Raw genomic sequence first — 24758 nt, 5'->3', positions numbered from 1 at the left:
TTAGCAGTCTCATTGACAGTTATTCTCTGGAAGCACCCCGATAAGACTCATATGCTTCAAACACACAGCACTCTCTGAGGTAGTATCTAAAAGCTTTAACAATTGCCTTTTACCGAGCCGCCGGGCAGGCTGGGGATTATGTAGAGTAGCAGGGCCGTGTTGGTGCTGTGATTGGTGTCGTTCCCCCACCTCCCAACAATCTTTACTAGGCTAGTAGAAACTAAACTGATCCGAACTCTGTATCTAGGAAAAACATATACTCAGAGCTGGGAGCACTCAGGCTTAGTGTGTGCTTTGAACAATTTCACATTTGTAAAGCAGCAGAAACCCTTACCAACAAGGAGAGGGGAAAATAAACAAGCACATTTGTGCTGAACACTCACAAGTAGCCATCTTGGATTTGTTTTTAAAGCCGGTCCCCTTTCACGTCCGCTGGTGCAGTACTGATTTTGTCCTCCAGATCCACAGAAAATAAGACTTCGGCGCACAGAGAGCTGATAAATTCTGTTCCACCGAACCTAGGGAAACACCTTTGCCCGAAAGTCAACATATGTGGACAACAGATACAAATGTTATGCATTTCTCACGTTTGGCATCAACACATTTCAGCAATTTTAAACAAATGATATGGCATGTTCAAATACTGTAACAGAAATGACATGCTGTCTGCATGTGTTTAAATGTAATTTACACCTTTGCAACCCAGTATCTCTACCTGCACATTCATCTTCTGCCGATCTACCATTCCAGTGTTTAATTCCTGTATTGTAATTACTTCGCCACCATGGCCTATTTATTTCCTTAACTTACCTCATTTGCACTCACTGTATATAGACTTTTTGTTTTATTTTGTTCTACTGTATTATTGACTGTATGTTTTGTTTATTCCATGTGTTGTTGTTGTTTTTTTTGAATTTTTACCCCTTTTTCTCCCCAATTTCGTGGTGTCCAATTGTTGTAGTAGCTACTATCTTGTCTCATCGCTGCAACTCCCGTACGGGCTCGGGAGAGACGAAGGTTGAAAGTCATGCGCCCTCCGATACACAACCCAACCTAGCCGCACTGCTTCTTAACACAGTGCGCATCCAACCCGGAAGCGGCTGGCTTCCGGGTTGGATGCGCCAATGTGTCGGAGGAAACACCGTGCACCTAGACACAGAGAGGAGACTAAGAGAGTATTGAGATACACCTGTGGACCAACTCTAACTGGTTCTCCTGATCCTGCTCAATCCAATGTCACAGTAATTACAGTGGGGCAAAAAAGTATTTAGTCAGCCACCAATTGTGCAAGTTCTCCCACTTAAAAAGATGAGAGAGGCCTGTAATTTTCATCATAGGTACTGTTAGAGTTGCGTAAATTCGAATCTGGTATCAGGATAAATATAACAATGAGTCACCGATTTTATACTATGTATTTTTTATTAGCTAAGTAATAAATGGCAAATGCAACTTTCGTATATACGGGCTCACTGTAATACCACGCAGGGCAGAACAGGGAACTGACAAGACGTATGTAAAACAGTATTCTTTATACTGTGATAGACAGTTCCAACCCGTCTGTTGGCCTATCACAGTAGAGACTGGGCGTGGTTTAAACTTGCTCAGCCTATTGCAGGCGCTCAGGCGGGTCCCCGCCTCTTGGCGCTTCTGTTGATAGATGTAAATGTTGCTTGTGAAGAACATCCAGGCTCTCATGCTCCATACCGTTATCTCGCACCTGGCTCCTGTTATCTAACAAAAGACCGCTTGTTCTGCAACACCCAGCTCTGAATGTGCCCCCCTCCCAACTCATTTGAACAGTTCCTGTCTTCATGCTACTCTGTATTTTTCCATCATGAGAAAGTCCCATGGCCCTGATACTTTTAACAATGTTTCAAGTCAGCTATGTTGCATAACACATACATACATCCACACAAGCCAACAGCAGATAATATTCAATCATATATATGGTAATGGCTATAATGTAAAATACAGGATCCAACAGTACACTTCAACTATGACAGACAAAATGAGAAAAACAAATCCAGAAAATCACACTGTAGGATTTTTTATGAATTTATTCGCAAATTATGGTGGAAAAGGAAGTTAAAGCTTGGTTGCAAATGGGTCTTCCAAATGGACAATGACCCCAAGCATTACTTCCAAAGTTGTGGCAAAATGGCCTAAGGACAACAAAGTCAAGGTATTGGAGTGGCCATCACAAAGCCCTGACTTCAATCCTATAGAAAAATTGCTGGTAGAACAGAGAAAGTGTGTGCGAGCAAGTAGGCTTACAAACCTGACTCAGTTACAGCTTTGTCAGGAGAAATGAAATGAGCCAAAATTCACCCAACTTTTTATGGAATGCTACCCGAAACATTTGACCCAAGGTAAACAATTTAAAGGCAATGCTACCAAATACTAATTGATCACAAACTGGTTTAGTAAAATGTTTTTAAATGTAATTTGTCCCATCCAGGGTTTGAACCCGTGTTACATATTACAGCAGGAATGCTTTACTATGTTTTACAGTAAGGGAAATATGCTGTAATGTAGTTTACAGTACTATCTGCTGTAAAGCAAAATTATACTACTAAGCTCGCAACTGTGGTGCCAGTATAATGCTGTAAATTCACAGGGAATAGCTTTACAGTGTAGTAGGAGTGTGCCCACTGGCTTTTGCCCAGACTATATCAATTGGTGGAATGATTAAATAAAACTAATTTACTTATTAAAATAAAATCAAATATGAAAACATGTAAAAAAAAAAAAAAAAAAAAAAAAAAAATCACAATTATGTTCGCAACCGTTTTGTTAAAGCAATAAGGCCCTCAAACCCGGGTATAAATAGTGTGATAATTTTATGTGATAATTCCTTCCTAAGGGCTGTCCCCGGCCCGATGCGAACAGCCATTGGTCGGGACTTATGACACGATAATCCCCGGGTTCTTATTAAGAACACACACAAAAAAAAAAAAAAAAGGTTTTGAGCAAAATAGTGTATTTTTTAGATACAACTGCAAACTGTAAGTAGTAGGGCATTCAAGGATTTGGTTTGATGGGAAGTCATGATGTCATCGGCCTCCCCACTTGCCTGAGGAACAAAAGAGGAAAGCCCCTCCCCCCCACTTGTGATGTCATGACTTACCTGGACAGCATATTGAGATGTGCCCTTTGTAAGTAAATCAGGTGTTAAATGAGGTGAAAAGGAGACTGGAGTGCCACTTCAAGTTTATTATAGTGTTTTTACAACTCCACTTCATTAACCTTATAGTTAAGCAATAAGGCCTGGGGTGGTATGGTATATGGCCAATATATCACGACTAAGGACTGTTCTTATACACAAACCCCTGAGGTGCATTATCGCTGTTATAAAATGGTTACCAACGTAATTAGAGCAGTCAAAATATATGTTTTGTCATACCCATGGTCTATGGTCTGATATACCACAGTGGTCAGCCAATCAGCATTCAGGGCTTGAGCCACCCAGTTAATAATTGAAAACATGCCGTACCCCAGGACGCTTTAACGGGTGACACTTTAGGAAAATTAAGGGGGGAAAGAGTACTCTTGTTTCTCTAATATCTGATCATTTACATTTACATTTAAGTCATTTAGCAGACGCTCTTATCCAGAGCGACTTACAAATTGGTGCATTCACCTTATGACCTCCAGTGGAACAGTAGTGCATCTAAATCTTTTCAGGGGAGGGGGTGAGAGGGATTACTTTATCCTATCCTAGGTATTCCTTAAAGAGGTGGGGTTTCAGGTGTCTCCGGAAGGTGGTGATTGACTCCGCTGTCCTGGCGTCGTGAGGGAGTTTGTTCCACCATTGGGGGGCCAGAGCAGCGAACAGTTTTGACTGGGCTGAGCGGGAACTGTACTTCCTCAGTGGTAGGGAGGCGAGCAGGCCAGAGGTGGATGAACGCAGTGCCCTTGTTTGGGTGTAGGGCCTGATCAGAGCCTGGAGGTACTGAGGTGCCGTTCCCCTCACAGCTCCGTAGGCAAGCACCATGGTCTTGTAGCGGATGCGAGCTTCAACTGGAAGCCAGTGGAGGGAGCGGAGGAGCGGGGTGACGTGAGAGAACTTGGGAAGGTTGAACACCAGACGGGCTGCGGCGTTCTGGATGAGTTGTAGGGGTTTAATGGCACAGGCAGGGAGCCCAGCCAACAGCGAGTTGCAGTAATCCAGACGGGAGATGACAAGTGCCTGGATTAGGACCTGCGCCGCTTCCTGTGTGAGGCAGGGTCGTACTCTGCGGATGTTGTAGAGCATGAACCTACAGGAACGGGCCACCGCCTTGATGTTAGTTGAGAACGACAGGGTGTTGTCCAGGATCACGCCAAGGTTCTTAGCGCTCTGGGAGGAGGACACAATGGAGTTGTCAACCGTGATGGCGAGATCATGGAACGGGCAGTCCTTCCCGGGAGGAAGAGCAGCTCCGTCTTGCCGAGGTTCAGCTTGAGGTGGTGATCCGTCATCCACACGGATATGTCTGCCAGACATGCAGATGCGATTCGCCACCTGGTCATCAGAAGTGGGAAAGGAGAAGATTAATTGTGTGTCGTCTGCATAGCAATGATAGGAGAGACCATGTGAGGTTATGACAGAGCCAAGTGACTTGGTGTATAGCGAGAATAGGAGAGGGCCTAGAACAGAGCCCTGGGGGACACCAGTGGTGAGAGCACGTGGTGTGGAGACGGATTCTCGCCACGCCACCTGGTAGGAGCGACCTGTCAGGTAGGACGCAATCAAGCGTGGGCCGCGCCGGAGATGCCCAACTCGGAGAGGGTGGAGAGGAGGATCTGATGGTTCACAGTATCGAAGGCAGCCGATAGGTCTAGAAGGATGAGAGCAGAGGAGAGAGAGTTAGCTTTAGCAGTGCGGAGCGCCTCCGTGATACAGAGAAGAGCAGTCTCAGTTGAATGACTAGTCTTGAAACCTGACTGATTTGGATCAAGAAGGTCATTCTGAGAGAGATAGCGGGAGAGCTGGCCAAGGACGGCACGTTCAAGAGTTTTGGAGAGAAAAGAAAGAAGGGATACTGGTCTGTAGTTGTTGACATCGGAGGGATCGAGTGTAGGTTTTTTCAGAAGGGGTGCATTTGTTGACAGGACATACAAACAGGCTTACGTTTCTCTGTAATCGACTGTCCCACTTGCCTTGTCTGGTTGAGCGCACGCCGTCTCATCAGTCCGAATATGTTCCAGACGTTAGGAGTCGCCTGCGTTACAATGCTGTGTCTTTTAATTCAGTTCATACAAGAAATAATCACCATATTATTTATTATAAATGCTTCCCCCACTTATCCATTTCCTTTATTACTGGTCTGTAGTAAGACTCTACCCACCTGGGGGGCATTGTGTTTATCAGTGCTGAGTGGGTTAACTCATAACCCGCAGCCCCTGGGGTTATATACGCAGGGTGGATGGGTTTAGGGTCATTAAATATTATGGTTGAAGGGTGGGTGGGTTTAGGGTCATTAAATATTATGGTTGAAGGGTGGGTGGGTTTAAGGTCGTTAAATATTATGGTTGAAGGGTGGGTGGGTTTAGGGTCATTAAATATTATGGTTGAAGGGTGGGTTTAGGGTCATTAAATATTATGGTTGAAGGGTGGGTGGGTTTAGGGTCATTAAATATTATGGTTGAAGGGTGGGTGGGTTTAGGGTCATTAAATATTATGGTTGAAGGGTGGGTGGGTTTAGGGTCATTAAATATTATGGTTGAAGGGTGGGTGGGTTTAGGGTCATTAAATATTATGGTTGAAGGGTGGGTGGGTTTAGGGTCATTAAATATTATGGTTGAAGGGTGGGTGGGTTTAGGGTCATTAAATATTATGGTTGAAGGGTCGGTGGGTTTAGGGTCGTTAAATATTATGGTTGAAGGGTGGGTGGGTTTAGTGTCGTTAAATATTATGGTTGAAGGGTCGGTGGGTTTAGGGTCATTAAATATTATGGTTGAAGGGTGGGTGGGTTTAGGGTCATTAAATATTATGGTTGAAGGGTGGGTGACGGGCAGGTTGAATGAAGAGAAACAATACGTTTTTAAAAATCCATAAATATATTACATGTGAAATTTATATAGGCTACATTGAGGTTTTTCCTTCATTCTTTTAGGCTATCTGGTATTTTTCTTTATTATGGATCCCCATTAGTTCCTGCCAAGGCAGCAGCTACTCTTCCTGGGGTTTATTATGGATCCCCATTAGTTCCTGCCAAGGCAGCAGCTACTCTTCCTGGGGTTTATTATGGATCCCCATTAGTTCCTGCCAAGGCAGCAGCTACTCTTCCTGGGGTTTATTATGGATCCCCATTAGTTCCTGCCAAGGCAGCAGCTACTCTTCCTGGGGTTTATTATGGATCCCCATTAGTTCCTGCCAAGGCAGCAGCTACTCTTCCTGGGGTTTATTATGGATCCCCATTAGTTCCTGCCAAGGCAGCAGCTACTCTTCCTGGGGTTTATTATGGATCCCCATTAGTTCCTGCCAAGGCAGCAGCTACTCTTCCTGGGGTTTATTATGGATCCCCATTAGTTCCTGCCAAGGCAGCAGCTACTCTTCCTGGGGTCCAAACACACCAAAGCAACCACATTACATATAAAACAACAGATAAAACAGTGAACTATGTTTGTACTGAATGAGCTAAAGATAAAACAGTCCATCATATAACATCCTTACACCACCACATCTCCACAACACAACATGTTCAATACCACCATACAACAATGTGTGTGTATGCATGTGTCTGTACCTGTGTGTGTGTCTCTTCATAGTCCCCGCTGTTCCATAAGGTGTATTTTTACCTGTTTATTAAATCTGATTATACAGCTTGCATCAGTTACCTGATGTGGAATAGAGTTCCATGTAGTCGTGGCTCTATGTAGTACTGTGGAATAGAGTTCCATGTAGTCGTGGCTCTATGTAGTACTGTGGAATAGAGTTCCATGTAGTCGTGGCTCTATGTAGTACTGTGGAATAGAGTTCCATGTAGTCGTGGCTCTATGTCGTGTGGAATAGAGTTCTATGTAGTACTGTGGAATAGAGTTCCATGTAGTCGTGGCTCTATGTAGTACTGTGGAATAGAGTTCCATGTAGTCGTGGCTCTATGTAGTACTGTGGAATAGAGTTCCATGTAGTCGTGGCTCTATGTAGTACTGTGGAATAGAGTTCCATGTAGTCGTGGCTCTATGTAGTACTGTGGAATAGAGTTCCATGTAGTCGTGGCTCTATGTAGTACTGCGCACCTTCCATCATCTGTTCTGGACTTGGGGACTGGTCTGAGTTGTGTGCAAGTATTTTAGTGCTTAAACCTAAACTTTAGGGCTTAACTGTACACATGTCATATAGCATACACAGCCAATCACCAAATAATGCTTTTGGGAAAGGACAGGAAAAGTTCATATCAAGCCCCGGAGGCAAAAGGGTGCTGTCTTCCTCATAAAATAATAATAAAAGCTGACAGTATTTCAACCACATCAAATATCTATCGAAGCTAAACTGAAATCTTATCAGAAACACGTTGGGTCGTTTTCACAGCTTTCTTTTTCCTTACAACTGGTAAAACTGATGTCATTTGGACATTTTGCATAGAAAATCTTTCCCGTTTGTTTTTTTATTGTTGCGTTATTGTAATTTCTCCGCAGTCCCTAAAAGTCTTTGCTCCACGAAAGATGACAGAGCACTTTAGATTGAAGCATTCATTCTATGGATCTAGTACATTATTTGTTGAGCAGGGATTTATTTTAGTCTTCTAGGGCAACATATAATTACAAAAGAGGCTATATGTGTCTAATTATAGACAATAAATTATAAAGCAGAAACATATCTAAATCAGGCAACAACAACAACAAATCCTGCACCACCTGTCAAAAGGTATGTCTATTGACTTTGACTGTAGCCTATAGAGCATGTTCTATATTAGGTTAGGGTTGGGTGCAGGCCTCAGATTACTTTATCACGTATAAATCGGTGGTTGCGGATCGGTTATTAGCAATTGTGGGCGGATGCTGGTGAAGTAACAGCTGAATCGCGCACCATTAGTGTTTATGCACTCACCACCCGCTGATACGAACAGAAGCAGACGACAATGCAGAATTGAAACTTGAGCGTACTTTTTTTGTGAAGGCCACGCGCTTCCTGAAATATTGAGCATTTCCAACCAATTGTGTCGAAAATAGGTGCATTACTCAAAGCTTTTGATCAACAGTGTACACTAGTGCCACCTGCAGGTCAAAATAATTTAGAAAAGCCAAATTATTGAACAAAGACGTCGCGCGCGTACGTAGTGAAGCCAAAGACAGGACAGTAAATGAAGATAGGCAGAAACTGTTCTCTAATAGAAATCCCCGCTCACGCTTGTAGGCGATGTCATGGCGACCTTGGCTACCGAAAGTCATGCGTAGAAACAGGTCATCGGGTCTAACGGGCTCTCGTGCCGAACTGCGCATGTGCTCACTGTAAAACGCACTCCTTCGATATATATATATATATATATAAATATAAAGTATAAAGTACTTTTTGACAAAAATGAAAACGTGTCAGTTTGTCACTTTCATGAGTAGTAACATGTTCAACTTACTTAAGACATTGGCTCGAATCTAAGTTGTGCCTTTAGATTTCGAGATAATTAACAACTAATGAACAACTCTCATTGATTTATCTAACCCGGCCTGCTTGGTCTGCTTCGCAAGCGTTTCCGGAAGTCTAGCAATGTTGCGCCTCTGGGTTTATAGACTCTGTGGTGTAGCCTTTTTGTCTTCTACCAAACCACAATAAGAAATGTAAGCGTCCGCACAGTGCTTCGAAATAAACTTAGCGATTTCAACGCATGCTCCGGTATCATCACTACTGAATGCCCAGCTATCTCTCTGTCGATCGAAAATGTATAAACTAGATGGGTTTCGTGTGTTTTTAAATGAGCGTTTAACGGCGGCTGTTCTGGAGATTTTCGGGGCAGTTGAGAAAACGGTAGTGGAGTACCAGGAGGAGAATGATCGGCTACGGAGACTGCTGCGGAGGACACCGGAGATACAACTATGTAGAATAGGTTAGTATGTATATCTACTGTTTTATACACTTTTTAGGTAGCCAGCAGATCTGACCCCGCTTGCTTTCAGCTGCACTAGGGTTAGACCGCATTCCTGTGTATATTAAAGGAACTGTTCATCCATTTAGGATGTTATATTGATTTTGTACATCTCTGGGTGATGTTCTATCGATTCCCTGGGTTATTTAATGTTTTCATGTGTATCTGAGTTATCAAGCAGGCAGAAATCCATCCGTTACTATGTAGCACCGTGCTAAAGTCGCGCTCACTACACTGGAAGTTAATAGTAATACACGTCTCTCATACATGTCGTATTTCAATACTGGCCGGTGTCATAACTCAGGACAATGTCTTCTCTTGAATGAGCCATTGATCATATTTTTTTAGATAGAACTGTGTAAATTAACAGCTCATTTGAACTATTTGTCTGCCTTGTTGCTAGAGATATTATAGAAAGGAGATAGGAATCCCATGAATTAAGTAAAGTATTAACGCTCCACCCAGCAGAACATGTGGTCATCCCTACTGCCTCTGGCCTGGCGGACTCACTAAACACCAATGCATCTTTTGTAAATAACGTCTGAGTGTTGGAGTGTGCCCCTGGCTATTCATACCTACATTTTAAAAACAAGAAAATGGTGCTGTCTGATTTGCTTAATATGAGGAATTTGAAATCATTTATACTTTTATAAGTATATTTTAGCAAATACATTTACTTTTGATACTTAACTATATTTAAAACCAAATACTTTTACATTTAATCAAGTAGTATTTTACTGGGTGACTTTCACTTTTACTTGAGTAACTTTCTATTAAGGTATCTATACTTTTACACTAGTATGACAATCAAGTACTTTTTCCACCACTGCCCTATAGACTCCCATTCACTCCTTGAAGGAGAGCGCTCCTTGTCCCAGAATCACCCAGAATGCACAGCGCGGTCGATTGACGTAGCATGGGCAATGTTTCCCATCTCGTCAAAAAGTATCTCTGCCGTTGAGAATTTTAGACTTCACTCAGTGAGGCACATCAATCTGCAGGTTGAACACGGCGAGGTTGTAGACTCCTAAATTGATGGTGCAGTTTGTTTGATGGTGCAGTTTGATTTTACAGCTAACTAGCTACTTCACATGCTGATATTGTCTTTGGTATTATTGTGTGTAGCTACGTTTGCTAGCTAGCCAGCCCATAGAGCATTGCATTGTGGATTTTGTAGTCGACTTGAGCTGCAACAGATTTCCACCACAATTTTCCATGTTGCTACCAACTTATTATAACGTCAAAATTAAACATTTGTTCACAAAAAATATTGGTATCACCTATTAGTGTTATTTAACACTAAATTAATTACATTATTTCTCATCCATGGATTGTACGTTTCTATCCATATCTCGCTCCAGCTCCGTGGTGTCTTAATCTACACATGAGTGCTGTCGGACCCTAGTGCAGCTGTAAGCAAGCGGTTGGATCTGCTGGCTAACTGTTTAGGCTAACAGTGATTACCATGATGGTGGCAGGTAGCCTAGGGGTTAGTCTGATTAATCATGTTGTAATACACTATTCATTTCCATATACAGCCTGAAACTATTGACTACAAAATCCTGTAAAGGTTCCTTACAAGCCAGAGTGTTGAATAAATGACATTTGAACTTACTTTACCGGTTGTCTATGGTGTTGATCTTTCAGATGGTTGAAATTTGAGACAAAATATCAATAGGAAAGTATTGTTCACTCGATTTTTATTATTATTATGATTATTTTATAAGAACGCTGGTACTGAAGTTGAAATTTCACCTGGCACAAGCACAAAACCATGGACAACCGGTAAAGTCAATTCAAATGTTATTTTATTCCACATGTCATTAGTTTCAGGCTGTATATAGGTCAAATCAAACTTTATTTGTCACATGCCCCGAATACAAGTGTAGACCTTACCATGAAAGGCTTACATACAAGGCCTTAACCAACAGTGCAGTTCAAGAAGATTTAAGAAAATATTTACCAAAAAACGAATGTAAAAAATAATAAAAAAGTAACACAAAATATCAATAACGAGGCTATATACAGGAGTACCCGTACCGAGTCAATATGCGGGGGTACAATAACACATATGGAATAATGTAGTAACCCCCCAAAAAAGGTTTAAACAAATCAAAATATATTTTATTTGAGATTCTTCAAAATCTTTTGGTCGGTAGTGTACAATAATGTCATCTGTTCTTGCAAAGCGTGGTACATTTTCAACCAACTTTTACTTGCCAAATGGAAGGCACTGGTGTCGTATTAATGAGGGGATTCGATTAATCCCGGTCCCGGTTGCGTGACCAGGCGATCGAAGCCGGTGAGGGAGTTACGCTCTGCTCAAATAGAACAGTAATGTACTTCGCTCGGTCATATTGTCAACAGCGCAGCATCTATTTTCCATAAAACAGTTCAAAACGTGTTCACGTCAGCACAGCAATGTTTTTAAGATAGTAATCCGTTAGCTTTCATAGTTTTCTAATTCTCAGAGTGTCCCAAGCAATTTCTCCAAACATCAAATAGGAGTCGCCACGTGGGTTGGGAATTTTTAGGAGGTGCATCAACCCGTGGATAGAGCCAGACAGATAGTACGGCGGCCCATTGTGAAATACCGCAGGTCCCTGGCATTAAATCATCACTCTGAATTACGCTTTACTCCGCCTGCTCCTACGTCACTTTTGTTTTGAGTTGACTTCGCTGTCGGCCAGAGCCGATCACTTCGCTCACGCTTAATTCCAAAACAAATGCAATCACTTTTCTTCCGTGTGAACACATCCCATCCGGACAGCTGAGCCAGTTTATTTTTTTAAAATTGAACCTTTATTTAACCAGGTAGGCAGTTGAACAAGTTCTCATTTACAACTGCAGCCTGGCCAAGATAAAGCAAAGCAGTGCGACACAAACAACAACACAGAGTTACACATGGAATAAACAAACGTTCAGTCAATAACACAATAGAAAAAGTCTATATACAGTGTGTGCAAATGGCGTGAGGAAGTCAGGCAATAAATAGGCCATAGTAGCGAAGTAATTACAATTCAGCAAATTAACACCGGAGTGATAGATGTGCAGATTATGATGTGCAAGTAGAAATACTGGTGTGCAAAAAAGTAAATAAAAACAAATATGGGGATGAGGTAGGTAGATTGGATGGGCTATTTACAGATGGGCTGTGTACAGCTGCAGCGATCGGTAAGCTGCTCAGAAAGCTGATGCTTAAAGTTAGTGAGGGAGATATAAGTCTCCAACTTCAGCAATTTTGTAATTCGTTCCAGTCATTGGCAGCAGAGAACTGGAAGGAAAGGCAGCCAAAGGGGGTGCTGGCTTTGGGGATGACCAGTGAGATATACCTGCTGGAGCGTGTGCTAGGGGTGGGTGTTGTTATGGTGACCAGTAAGCTGAGATAAGGCGGAGCTTTACCTAGCGAAGTTACATCTGGAACTAGACGTTTATAAGACATTAATCCCAGTTAACCCAAAACTAAAATCTTGCATAATTTGGTCGTCTGTCCACGAGAGATTGAGGGAATTCAATTTGGGGCTCCCGAGTGGCGCAGCAGTCTAATGCACTGCATCTCAGCGCTAGAGGCGTCACTATAGACCCTAGTTTGATTCCAGGATGTATCACAACCGAAGTAATTGGGAGTTTCATAGGGCGGCATACAATTGGCCCAACGTCGTTAGGGTTTGGCCGGGGTGGGCCGTCATTGGGAGTTCCACAGGGCGGCACACAATGGGCCCAACGTCGTTAGGGTTTGGCCGGGGTAGGCCGTCATTGGGAGTTCCACAGGGTGGCACACAATGGGCCCAACGTCGTTAGGGTTTGGCCGGGGTGGGCCGTCATTGGGAGTTCCACAGGGCGGCACACAATGGGCCCAACGTCGTTAGGGTTTGGCCGGGGTAGGCCGTCATTGGGAGTTCCACAGGGCGGCACACAATGGGCCCAACGTCGTTAGGGTTTGGCAGGGGTAGGCCGTCATTGGGAGTTCCACAGGGCGGCACACAATGGGCCCAACGTCGTTAGGGTTTGGCCGGGGGAGGCCGTCATTGTAAATATGAATTTGTTCTTAACTGACTTGCCTAGTTAAATAAAGGTTAAATAAATACTTGTTTTTTCCCTTGTATTTTTTTTGTGCAAGACCAAAACATACAGTTGGCAGTAAAACAACAGTTCAACAGTTAAAGACTAAACAACAGTAACAAACAATTGACAATGGCAAAAATAGTGATTGAGAAACTTGAGGGGTTAAATAGAGCAAATATTTAATATTTTAAACTGAATTTCTCTGAGTCTATTGCAGGGGAAATGGTTTTTATAGAGTTGATAGCATTTGTGGTTTAGGTCACTGAGTGGTTTAGGTCACACTGAGTGGTTTAGGTCACACTGAGTGGTTTAGGTCACACTGAGTGGTTTAGGTCACACTGAGTGGTTTAGGTCACACTGAGTGGTTTAGGTCACACTGAGTGGTTTAGGTCACACTGAGTGGTTTAGGTCACACTGAGTGGTTTAGGTCACACTGAGTGGTTTAGGTCACACTGAGTGGTTTAGGTCACACTGAGTGGTTTAGGTCACACTGAGTGGTTTAGGTCACACTGAGTGGTTTAGGTCACACTGAGTGGTTTAGGTCACACTGAGTGGTTTAGGTCACACTGAGTGGTTTAGGTCACACTGAGTGGTTTAGGTCACACTGAGTGGTTTAGGTCACACTGCGTGGTTTAGGTCACACTGAGTGGTTTAGGTCACACTGAGTGGTTTAGGTCACACTGAGTGGTTTAGGTCACACTGAGTGGTTTAGGTCACACTGAGTGGTTTAGGTCACACTGAGTGGTTTAGGTCACACTGAGTGGTTTAGGTCACACTGAGTGGTTTAGGTCACACTGAGTGGTTTAGGTCACACTGAGTGGTTTAGGTCACACTGAGTGGTTTAGGTCACACTGAGTGGTTTAGGTCACACTGAGTGGTTTAGGTCACACTGAGTGGTTTAGGTCACACTGAGTGGTTTAGGTCACACTGAGTGGTTTAGGTCACACTGAGTGGTTTAGGTCACACTGAGTGGTTTAGGTCACACTGAGTGGTTTAGGTCACACTGAGTGGTTTAGGTCACACTGGTTTAGGTCAGTGGTTTAGGTCACACTGAGTGGTTTAGGTCACACTGAGTGGTTTAGGTCACACTGAGTGGTTTAGGTCACACTGAGTGGTTTAGGTCACACTGAGTGGTTTAGGTCACTGAGTGGTTTAGGTCACACTGAGTGGTTTAGGTCACTGAGTGGTTTAGGTCACACTGAGTGGTTTAGGTCACACTGCGTGGTTTAGGTCACACTGAGTGGTTTAGGTCACACTGTGTGGTTTAGGTCACACTGAGTGGTTTAGGTCACACTGAGTGGTTTAGGTCACACTGAGTGGTTTAGGTCACACTGAGTGGTTTAGGTCACTGAGTGGTTTAGGTCACACTGAGTGGTTTAGGTCACTGAGTGGTTTAGGTCACACTGAGTGGTTTAGGTCACACTGAGTGGTTTAGGTCACACTGAGTGGTTTAGGTCACACTGCGTGGTTTAGGTCACACTGAGTGGTTTAGGTCACACTGCGTGGTTTAGGTCACACTGCGTGGTTTAGGTCACTGAGTGGTTTAGGTCACACTGAGTGGTTTAGGTCACACTGCGTGGTTTAGGTCACACTGCGTGGTTTAGGTCACACTGAGTGGTTTAGGTCACACTGAGTGGTTTAGGTCACACTGCGTGGTTTAGGTCACACTGCGTGGTTTAGGTCACACTGCGTGGTTTAGGTCACACTGCGTGGTTTAGGTCACACTGCGTGGTTTAGGTCACACTGCGTGGTTTAGGTCACACTGAGTGGTTTAGGTCACACTGAGTGGTTTAGGTCACACTGCGTGGTTTAGGTCACACTGAGTGGTTTAGGTCACACTGAGTGGTTTAGGTCACACTGAGTGGTTTAGGTCACACTGCGTGGTTTAGGTCACACTGAGTGGTTTAGGTCACACTGAGTGGTTTAGGTCACACTGAGAGGTTTAGGTCACACTGATTGAACATGTGACCTCTTAGAAATGGCTTGTTCCAGAAAATATGTTTTAGCTATGCCACTGGAGGCTGGAACCCGCTTGGCTATATAGATCATAGAGATCTATCCATTTTTTTAATAATTTAAGAGTTCTATTTAATTATGTGGTATATATAGGGCATTCGGAAAGTATTCAGACCCCCTGACTTTTTCCACATTTTGTTACATTACAGCCTTATTCTAAAATGGATTAAATGAAAAAACATCCTCATCAATCTACACACAATACTCCACAATGGCATCACAATACTCCATAATGACATCACAATACTCCATAATGACATCACAATACTCCATAATGACATCACAATACCCCATAATGACATCACAATACCCCATAATGACATCACAATACTCCATAATGACATCACAATACTCCATAATGGCAAAGCAAAAACAGGTTTTTATAAATGTTACACATTTTAAAAAATAAAAACAGAAATACTTAATTTACATTAAGTATTCAGACCCTTTGCTATGATACTTGAAATTGAGCTCAGGTACATCCTGTTTCCATTGATCGCACTTGAGATGTTTCTACAACTTGATTGAAGTCTAACTCTGGTAAATTCAGGGAGGTGACCAAGAACCCGATGGTCACTCTGACAGAGCTCCAGAGTTCCTCTGTGGAGATGGGAGAACCTTCCAGAAGGACAACCATCTGTGCAGAACTTCACAAATCAGGCCAATTTTTGGTAGAGTGGCCAGATGGAAGCCACACCTCAGTAAAAGGTACATAACATCCTGCTTGGAGTTTGCCAAAATGCACCTAAAGGACTCTCAGACCATGAGAAACAAGATTCTCTGGTCTGATGAAACCAAGATTGAAATCATTGGCCTGAATGCCAAGTGTTACGTCTGGATGAAACCTGACACCATCCCTACAGTGAAACATGCTGGTGGCAGCATCATGCTGTGGGGATGTTTTTCAGCTGCAGGGACTGGTAGATTAGTCAGGATCAAGGGAAAGATGAACGGAGCAAAGCACAGAGAGACCCTTGTTGAAAACCTGCTCCAGAGCGCTTAGGACCTCAGACCGGAGTGAAGGTTCACCTTTCAACAGGACAACGACCCTTAGCACACTGCCAAAACAATGCAGGACTGACTTGAATGTTCTTGAGTGGCCCAGCCAGAGCCCGGACTTGAACCCGATCTAACATCTCTGGAGAGACCTGAAAATAGCTGTGCAGTGACACTCCCCATCCGTCTGCTAACCTGACAGAGCTTGAGAGGATCTGCAGAGAAGAATGGGAGAAACTCCCCAAATACAGGTGTGCCAAACTTAATCTATTTTAGAATAAGGCTGAAACGTAACAAAATGTGGAAAAGGTCAAGGGATCTGAATACTTTCCGAATGCGCTGTAGGTGACCTCTGTATCCAGGCTTTATAGCTAGGTGACCTCTGTATCCAGGCTTTATAGCTAGGTGACCTCTGTATCCAGGCTTTATAGCTAGGTGACCTCTGTATCCAGGCTTTATAGCTAGGTGACCTCTGTATCCAGGCTTTATAGCTAGGTGACCTCTGTATCTAGGCTTTATAGCTAGGTGACCTCTGTATCCAGGCTTTATAGCTAGGTGACCTCTGTATCCAGGCTTTATAGCTAGGTGACCTCTGTATCCAGGCTTTATAGCTAGGTGACCTCTGTATCCAGGCTTTATAGCTAGGTGACCTCTGTATCCAGGCTTTATAGCTAGGTGACCTCTGTATCCAGGCTTTATAGCTAGGTGACCTCTGTATCCAGGCTTTATAGCTAGGTGACCTCTGTATCCAGGCTTTATAGCTAGGTGACCTCTGTATCCAGGCTTTATAGCTAGGTGACCTCTGTATCCAGGCTTTATAGCTAGGTGACCTCTGTATCCAGGCTTTATAGCTAGGTGACCTCTGTATCCAGGCTTTATAGCTAGGTGACCTCTGTATCCAGGCTTTATAGCTAGGTGACCTCTGTATCCAGGCTTTATAGCTAGGTGACCTCTGCTGACTCCCTGCAGCTCCAGGCCCCCTGTCACTAGCAGGGTGGACCCCAGTCTGGGATCCAGGCTGTATAGCAGGGTAACCTCTGTATCCAGGCTGTATAGCAGGGTAACCTCTGTATCCAGTCCACTGTATAAACTACATTCGGGTAACCTCTGTATCCAGGCTGTATACCAGGAGCTGGGATACAACTAATAGGTTCGTATGTAGATCTACTCTGTTTCAGTCATTTCAACTATTTTAATTTGCATTTTTATTACCAGGCTGTGTTGATAAAATTCTATCTGAACTTGCTCTGAAAGATGTTCCGATCTATTAAACGTCCCTTTTGATATGAAGCTCAGGATGACGATTTGGTGAAGTGTTAAACGTTTTATCTAGAAACAGTTGTGATCCTTTTGTAAACCTGTATCCAAAAATAACTTTACAAATACAAAAGGCTGTTATAAAACAGCAGGGTTTTTTGTGTAACCTCTGTATTTTTGTTTTCCAGGCTGTAAATGTTATGGCATGTCTAAAGAGTGTATAGGTAACTCTGTATCCAGGCTGTATAGCAGGGTAACCAGTATCCAGCTGTATAGGTGACCTCTGTATCCAGGCTGTATAGCAGGGTAACCTCTGTATCCAGGCTGTATAGCAGGTTTTTTTGTTTTCCTTTTTTTCGAAGTTTCCATTAGTAACCTCTGTATCCAGGCTGTATAGGCAGGGTAACTCTGTATCCAGGCTGTATAGTAACCTCTGTATCCAGGCTGTATAGCTGGGTAACCTCTGTATCCAGGCTGTATAGCAGGGTAACCTCTGTATCCAGGCTGTATAGGGCTGTAACCTCTGTATCCAGGCTGTATAGGTGACCTCTGTATCCAGGCTGTATAGCCTCTGTATCCAGGCTGTATAGCAGGGTAACCTCTGTATCCAGGCTGTATAGGTAACCTCTGTATCCAGGCTGTATAGGTGACCTCTGTATCCAGGCTGTATAGGTGACCTCTGTATCCAGGCTGTATAGGTGACCTCTGTATCCAGGCTGTATAGGTGGCCTCTGTATCCAGGCTGTATAGGTGATCTCTGTATCCAGGCTGTATAGCAGGGTAACCTCTGTATCCAGGCTGTATAGCAGGGTAACCTCTGTATCCAGGCTGTATAGCAGGGTAACCTCTGTATCCAGGCTGTATAGCAGGGTAACCTCTGTATCCAGGCTGTATAGCAGGGTAACCTCTGTATCCAGGCTGTATAGCTGGGTAACCTCTGTATCCAGGCTGTATAGCTGGGTAACCTCTGTATCCAGGCTGTATAGCTGTATCCAGGCTGTAACCTCTGTATCCAGGCTGTATAGCAGGGTAACCTCTGTATCCAGGCTGTATAGGTAACCTCTGTATCCAGGCTGTATAGGGGTAACCTCTGTATCCAGGCTGTATAGCAGGGTAACCTCTGTATCCAGGCTGTAGGCTGTAACCTCTGTATCCAGGCTGTATAGCTGGGTAACCTCTGTATCCAGGCTGTATAGCAGGGTAACCTCTGTATCCAGGCTGTATAGGTGACCTCTGTATCCAGGCTGTATAGGTGACCTCTGTATCCAGGCTGTATAGGGGTGGCCAGGCTGTATAGCTAACCTCTGTATCCAGGCTGTATAGGTGACCTCTGTATCCAGGCTGTATAGCCTCTGTAGGGCTGTAAGCTGGGTAACCTCTGTATCCAGGCTGTATAGCAGGCTGTAACCTCTGTATCCAGGCTGTATAGCAGGGTAACCTCTGTATCCAGGCTGTATAGCTGGGTCACCTCTGTATCCAGGCTGTATAGGGTAACCTCTGTATCCAGGCAGGGTAACCTCTGTATCCAGACTGTATAGCTGGGTAACCTCTGTATCCAGGCTGTATAGCAGGGTAACCTCTGTATCCAGGCTGTATAGCAGGGTAACCTCTGTATCCAGGCTGTATAGCAGGGTAACCTCTGTATCCAGGCTGTATAGCAGGGTAACCTCTGTATCCAGGCTGTATAGGTGACCTTTGTATCCAGGCTGTATAGGTAACCTCTGTATCCAGGCTGTATAGGTAACCTCTGTATCCAGGCTGTATAGGTGACCTCTGTATCCAGGCTGTATAGGTGACCTCTGTATCCAGGCTGTATAGGTGACCTCTGTATCCAGGCTGTATAGGTGACCTCTGTATCCAGGCTGTATAGGTGACCTCTGTATCCAGGCTGTATAGGTGACCTCTGTATCCAGGCTGTATAGGTGACCTCTGTATCCAGGCTGTATAGCAGGGTAACCTCTGTATCCAGGCTGTATAGGTAACCTCTGCTCCTCCTCTCCTTCCCTCCAGACTCCCTGCAGCTCTCTGTCTCTGAAGAGGAGGTTCCCCCTGAGCAGCAGCACTGTGAGCAGGAGTGGAGCCCCAGTCTGGGACAGAAGGACCCAGAGACCAAACAGATTAAAGAGGAACATGAGGAAGTCATGACCAGTCAGGAGGAAGAGCAGCTTCAAGGTCTTGAGCCTGATATCATAGAGTTCAAATTCACGCCTTCCTGTGTGAAAAGTGAATGTGATCAGGAGGAACCACTTCAGTCCTTGACTCTTCCCCAAACTAAGACTGAGGAAAACAGAGAGAGTGACTCTAAACCAGTGGATCCCAAACTTTTTGTTACTGTGACCCACTTAAAAGGTCTCGACATTCCCTGTGACCCTCCAGATAATCAAAACAATGCCTCCAGCCACAGTTCAGCTGTAAGCAGCGACCCAGTAGGACTTGACAGTTGCCCACCATTGGTTCCCAGTCCACCATTAGATCCCAGTCCACCATTAGATCCCAGTCCACCATTGGATCCCGGTCCACCATTACATCCCGGTCCACCATTAGATCCCAGTCCACCATTAGATCCCAGTTCACCATTAGATCCCAGTTCACCATTAGATCCCAGTCCACCATTAGATCCCAGTCCACCATTAGATCCCAGTTCACCATTAGATCCCAGTTCACCATTAGATCCCAGTCCACCATTAGATCCCAGTCCACCATTAGATCCCAGTCCACCATTAGATCCCAGTCCACCATTAGATCCCAGTCCACCATTGAGGAAATACCATTCCAAACACAGCACCCATTCTAAAACAACCCACAGCTGCCATGACTGTGGGAAAAGCTTCAGTATCAAGAAGGACCTAACCAGGCATAAACTGACTCACACCGGAGAGAAACCATTTAGCTGTGGTGATTGTGGGAAAAGCTTCAGTCAGAAGGGAGACCTAGGGAGGCACATACTGACTCATACAGGAGAGAAACCTTTTAGTTGTGGTGACTGTGGTAAAAAATTCAATTGCCACTGGCTCCTAACCAGACATAAACTGACTCACACAGGAGAGAAACCATTTAGCTGTGGTGACTGTGGGAAAAGCTTCAATCAGAAGGGTCACCTAAACTTTCATATACGGACTCACACAGGAGTGAATCCATTTAGCTGTGAGGACTGCGATAAAAGCTTCAGAAACAAGGGCACCTTAGCCGAACATATACAGATTCACAAAGGAGAGAAACAACATGGCTGCTCAATCTGTGGCAAAAGTTTCACTCATAAAACAAATCTTCTGAGGCATGTGGATAAAGTCCACAATGGAAGAAAACAGGAATAAAAACTGAAAGACTAAAGAAAATGAGGACAAAGATGTTCTGTCAGAAGATGGGAATAACAGGCAGGATGTGGGCAACACACTTAGGAAAGCAAAGCAAATCTGGATCATTCTTGCTTTGGGGTCCAAATGTATAGGTGTGTGATCAAATGGTACATCGTCACAAGTCTGCTGATCGAAGTCTGTTGATGTTGTCACGTAATTTACAAAAAGGAATTCCTGGGCATTTTTTTTAGTAATTTCTCTCATAATGTCTGATATTATTGATACATAAAATACAATTCCAGAAAAGGTTGCCTAAATAAACCTACAAGAGAAATCTCAACAGATTTCACCTAATGCTGCTCATTCATGATATTGATTTAATCTTGTATAGAGTAATGACATACAGTTGACTCCCGGTGGAGAATGGATTCTCCCAGATCAGCCTAAACTGTTTGTCGACATGTAAACTCAGCAAAAAAAAAGAAACGTCCTCTGCGTTTATTTTAAGCAAACTTAAACTCTTCCACCAAGGCACCTGCAAGTTCCTGGACATTTCTGAGGGGGGGAATGGCCCTAGCCCTCACCCTCCGATCCAACAGGTCCCAGACGTGCTCAATGGGATTGAGATCCGGGCTCTTCACAGGCCATGGCAGAACACGGACATTCCTGTCTTGCAGGAAATCACACATAGAACGAGCAGTATGGCTGGTGGTATTGTCCTGCTGGAGGGTCATGTCAGGATGAGCCTGCAGGAAGGGTACCACATGAGGGAGGAGGATGTCTTCCCTGTAACGCACAGCGTTGAGATTGCCTGCAATGACAACAAGCTCAGTCTGATGATGCTGTGACACAGCGCCCCAGACCATGACGGACCCTCCACCTCCAAATCAATCCCGCTCCAGAGTACAGGCCTCGGTGTAAAGCTCATTCCTTTGACGATAAACGCGAATCTGACCATCACCCCTGGTGAGACAAAACCACTACTCATCAGTGAAGAGCACTTTTTGCCAATCCTGTCTGGTCCAGCGATGGTGGGTTTGTGCCCATAGGCGACGTTGTTGCCTGTGAGGTCTGGTGAGGACCTGCCTTACAACAGGCCTACCAGCCCTCAGTCCAGCCTCTCTCAGCCTATTGCGGACAGTCTGAGCACTGATGGAGGGATTCCTGGTGTAACTCGGGCAGTTGTTGTTGCCATCCTGTACATGTCCCGCAGGTGTGATGTTCGGATGTACCGATCCTGTGCAGGTGCTGTTACAAGTGGTCTGCCACTGCGAGGACGATCAGCTGTCTGTCCTGTCTCCCTGTAGCGCTGTCTTAGGCGTCTCACCGTACGGACATTGCAATTTATTTCCCTGGCCACATCTGCAGTCCTCATGCCTCCTTGCAGCATGCCTAAGGCATGTTCACGCAGATGATCACAGACCCTGGTCATCTTTCTTTTGGTGTTTTTCAGAGTCTGTAGAAAGGCCTCTTTAGTGTCCTAAGTTTTCATAAATGACCTTAATTGCCTACCGCCTGTAAACTGTTAGTGTCTTAACGACCGTTCCACAGGTGCATGTTCATTAATTGTTTATGGTTCATTGAACAAGCAGGGAAACAGTGGTTTAAACCCTTTACAATGAAGATCTGTGAAGTTATTTGGATTTGTAAGAATTATCTTTGAAAGACAGGGTCCTGAAAAAGGGACGTTTCTTTTGTTGTAGCTGAGTTTAGTTATTGTTTCCCTTTACTACTGATCTGTAGGTTGCCTTAATAAACCTTCATCCAGCAGGCAGCGCTGTTTCTGGGTTCGCCACCCACTAGAATTACGACTTTTCAATTGTTTTTGACTAGATCACGTAAGTAGAATACTTCCACTAGTTGCCACAGCCAGAAGAAAAAAAATGGCTATATTGTAAAAATGTATGTGTAACAGTATAACTTCAGTCTGTACCCTCGCCCCGACCCAGGCGCGAACCAGGGACCCTCTGCACACATCAACAAGTGACACCCACGAAGCATCGTTACCCATCGCTCCACAAAAGCCGCGGTCCTTGCAGAGCAAGGGGAACCACTACTTCAAGGTCTCTGAGCAAGTGATGTCACCGATTGAAACGCTATTAGCGCGCACCACCGCTAACTAGCTAGCCATTTCACATCCGTTACATATGAAAACAAAAAAATCTGAAATTTAAGGTTAGGGTTAAGCATAATGTTAGCAGTGTGGAGCAAGGTTAGGTTTAAAATCACATTTAAAAAAGATAAAATTGTAGAAATGGGCGGGGTCTATGACTTTATGGCTGTGGTAACTAGTGACGACCACCTCGACTTGATTTTGCCTTCATTGTGTGGAGTAAAGAATGACATGTTAACAACCAGGCTACGCAACTCCCATTCCACAGAAAATGTGTAAACTACAGTTGTTGCATGTGTTTTTATTACATTTGTATAGTAACCCCAGACAAGCACACCTGACTAAACTTGTGAACTAATCATAAAGCCTCTGATGAGTTGAATGACGAAGTTGGGTAAGCGCTGCCCCAGCGCAATAGAGTACCACAGTATGAGTCATATTATCCATAAAACCTAGCGGTCAAACAAGGAAATGGTTCCAATTGTTTTTCCAGCATACATTTTTCTCATAGGGGATTTTAGAAACACTTAAAATAAGTGCTGTGTTTCATGTCGATTTACCCTGGCGTGACGTTTTGATAAACGTGTGAATCTCTCCAGGACAAGTTGACTTTTGGACAATATATTCGGCTCTATTTACACCCCGAAATGAAACCCTAATTAGCTGCTAATGTGCCTATCAAAAAGAACTACAAATGCCATGATGATCTGCATGAGACTGCAGAATCGAGGCAAAGGCAAGAATCTCTGGATTAACTATCTAATGTTATCTAAAATATAGTAATGAATAAATTGACTACATTTCTTTAACTTGACAATTATGTGAATTGTCCTGTGCAAGTTTTAAATTGACACCATACCTGTTAGTAAAGGTGTCCACTAGAGATGACGTGCAAGAGCTTGCAGGGATTTTCAGTCTTGAATGATGTCTACTTTAATGCTAATTAGCATTTTCGAATCTTAGAGTAAATAGAGCTGAATATATTGCTAAAAGTTCACTTGGCCGAGAGAGATTTAAAACGTCACACCAGGGTAAGCCTACGCGAAACACATCCCTTATTTTAAGTGTTTCTAAAAAATAAATAAATGGTAAAGAAAAACTATTGGAACCGTTTTACAGTATTATGACACCACCACTGTAGGGCTCTATTACTGAGTTCTCGTAATCCGAGTCGGAGTGCACCGGTTTATGGCCTGTGACATGAATGGGAAAAACCGATGAAGGACGACCGCGCTACTCGGTCATGTTGTCAATAAGGCAGCATGGTGCATCGTGGTACATCTATTTTCCATACAATATATGTTCACGTTTTCATTTGGAAGGCAATTAAAGCATTTTATCAAAATCGATCACTTTTGTTTGTGAAAGCACAGAATCCTACTCATTAGTCCAAATTCTTAATCTAGCCTAGGCTACATAACTTTTGCCATGGGTTTTGAACGGGCACTGGGTCACACCCAGGAGGCATTTCCAAAACAAATGCAATCACTTTTCCCCCACTTCTAACTCCTCACACCGGGGTAACCCAGGACAGATAATCAAATCCCTTCAATTCCTACAGCATTTTCAACAACCCTGTGGATCATTCTCCGAATTCACCCTGAATGATGTGGTTCCACGAAGCACTAGCAGAATGGAACTAACCTACGGAGTTGCATATTATTGTCCAGAGAACAGATAGAGCCCTGAGTTGAATATCCCTTTTATTTCAGGGCTGTAATTGAACACATTTGCAGGTAGAAATGTGTTCAACGTCCACTGAAGTACCTAGCTAACAAGTTTACTAGATAGCTACAGCAGTTGCCTTGGTAACCAAACAAACATCAGTCCTAGCTTGTTATTATGAACATCGAATTGAAACAATGTCAATAATGTTTTCAATTAGACTTTTGCTTTCGAAAGCAGCTCAAACATAGTGTGTTATGCGTTTAATAACATTAAGACTACATT

At 43.8% G+C, this 24758-nt stretch overlaps 1 protein-coding gene across 1 annotated transcript; it reads left to right on the top strand.

Moving 5' to 3' along the window:
- Positions 1-8690: 8690 nt before the first annotated feature.
- On the top strand, positions 8691-24155 carry LOC115137866 (zinc finger protein 853-like). Its single transcript, XM_065025241.1, has 2 exons — positions 8691-9026; positions 19410-24155. The coding sequence occupies exons 1-2, from the start codon at positions 8861-8863 to the stop codon at positions 20711-20713; spliced, it is 1470 nt and encodes a 489-aa protein (XP_064881313.1). The 5' UTR covers positions 8691-8860; the 3' UTR covers positions 20714-24155.
- Positions 24156-24758: the final 603 nt, after the last annotated feature.

The sequence above is a fragment of the Oncorhynchus nerka genome, linkage group LG12 (genome assembly GCF_034236695.1).
Source record: "Oncorhynchus nerka isolate Pitt River linkage group LG12, Oner_Uvic_2.0, whole genome shotgun sequence".
NCBI lineage: Eukaryota > Metazoa > Chordata > Actinopteri > Salmoniformes > Salmonidae > Oncorhynchus > Oncorhynchus nerka.
This window is presented reverse-complemented; position numbering and strand designations above follow the sequence as displayed.

Coding starts and splice junctions, on each gene's coding strand:
- LOC115137866 (XM_065025241.1), top strand. CDS start 8,861: ATGTATAAACTAGATGGGTTTCGTGTGTTTTTAAATGAGCGTTTAACG. Junction 9,027..19,409: donor GATACAACTATGTAGAATAG/GTTAGTATGTAT, acceptor CCTTCCCTCCAG/ACTCCCTGCAGCTCTCTGTC.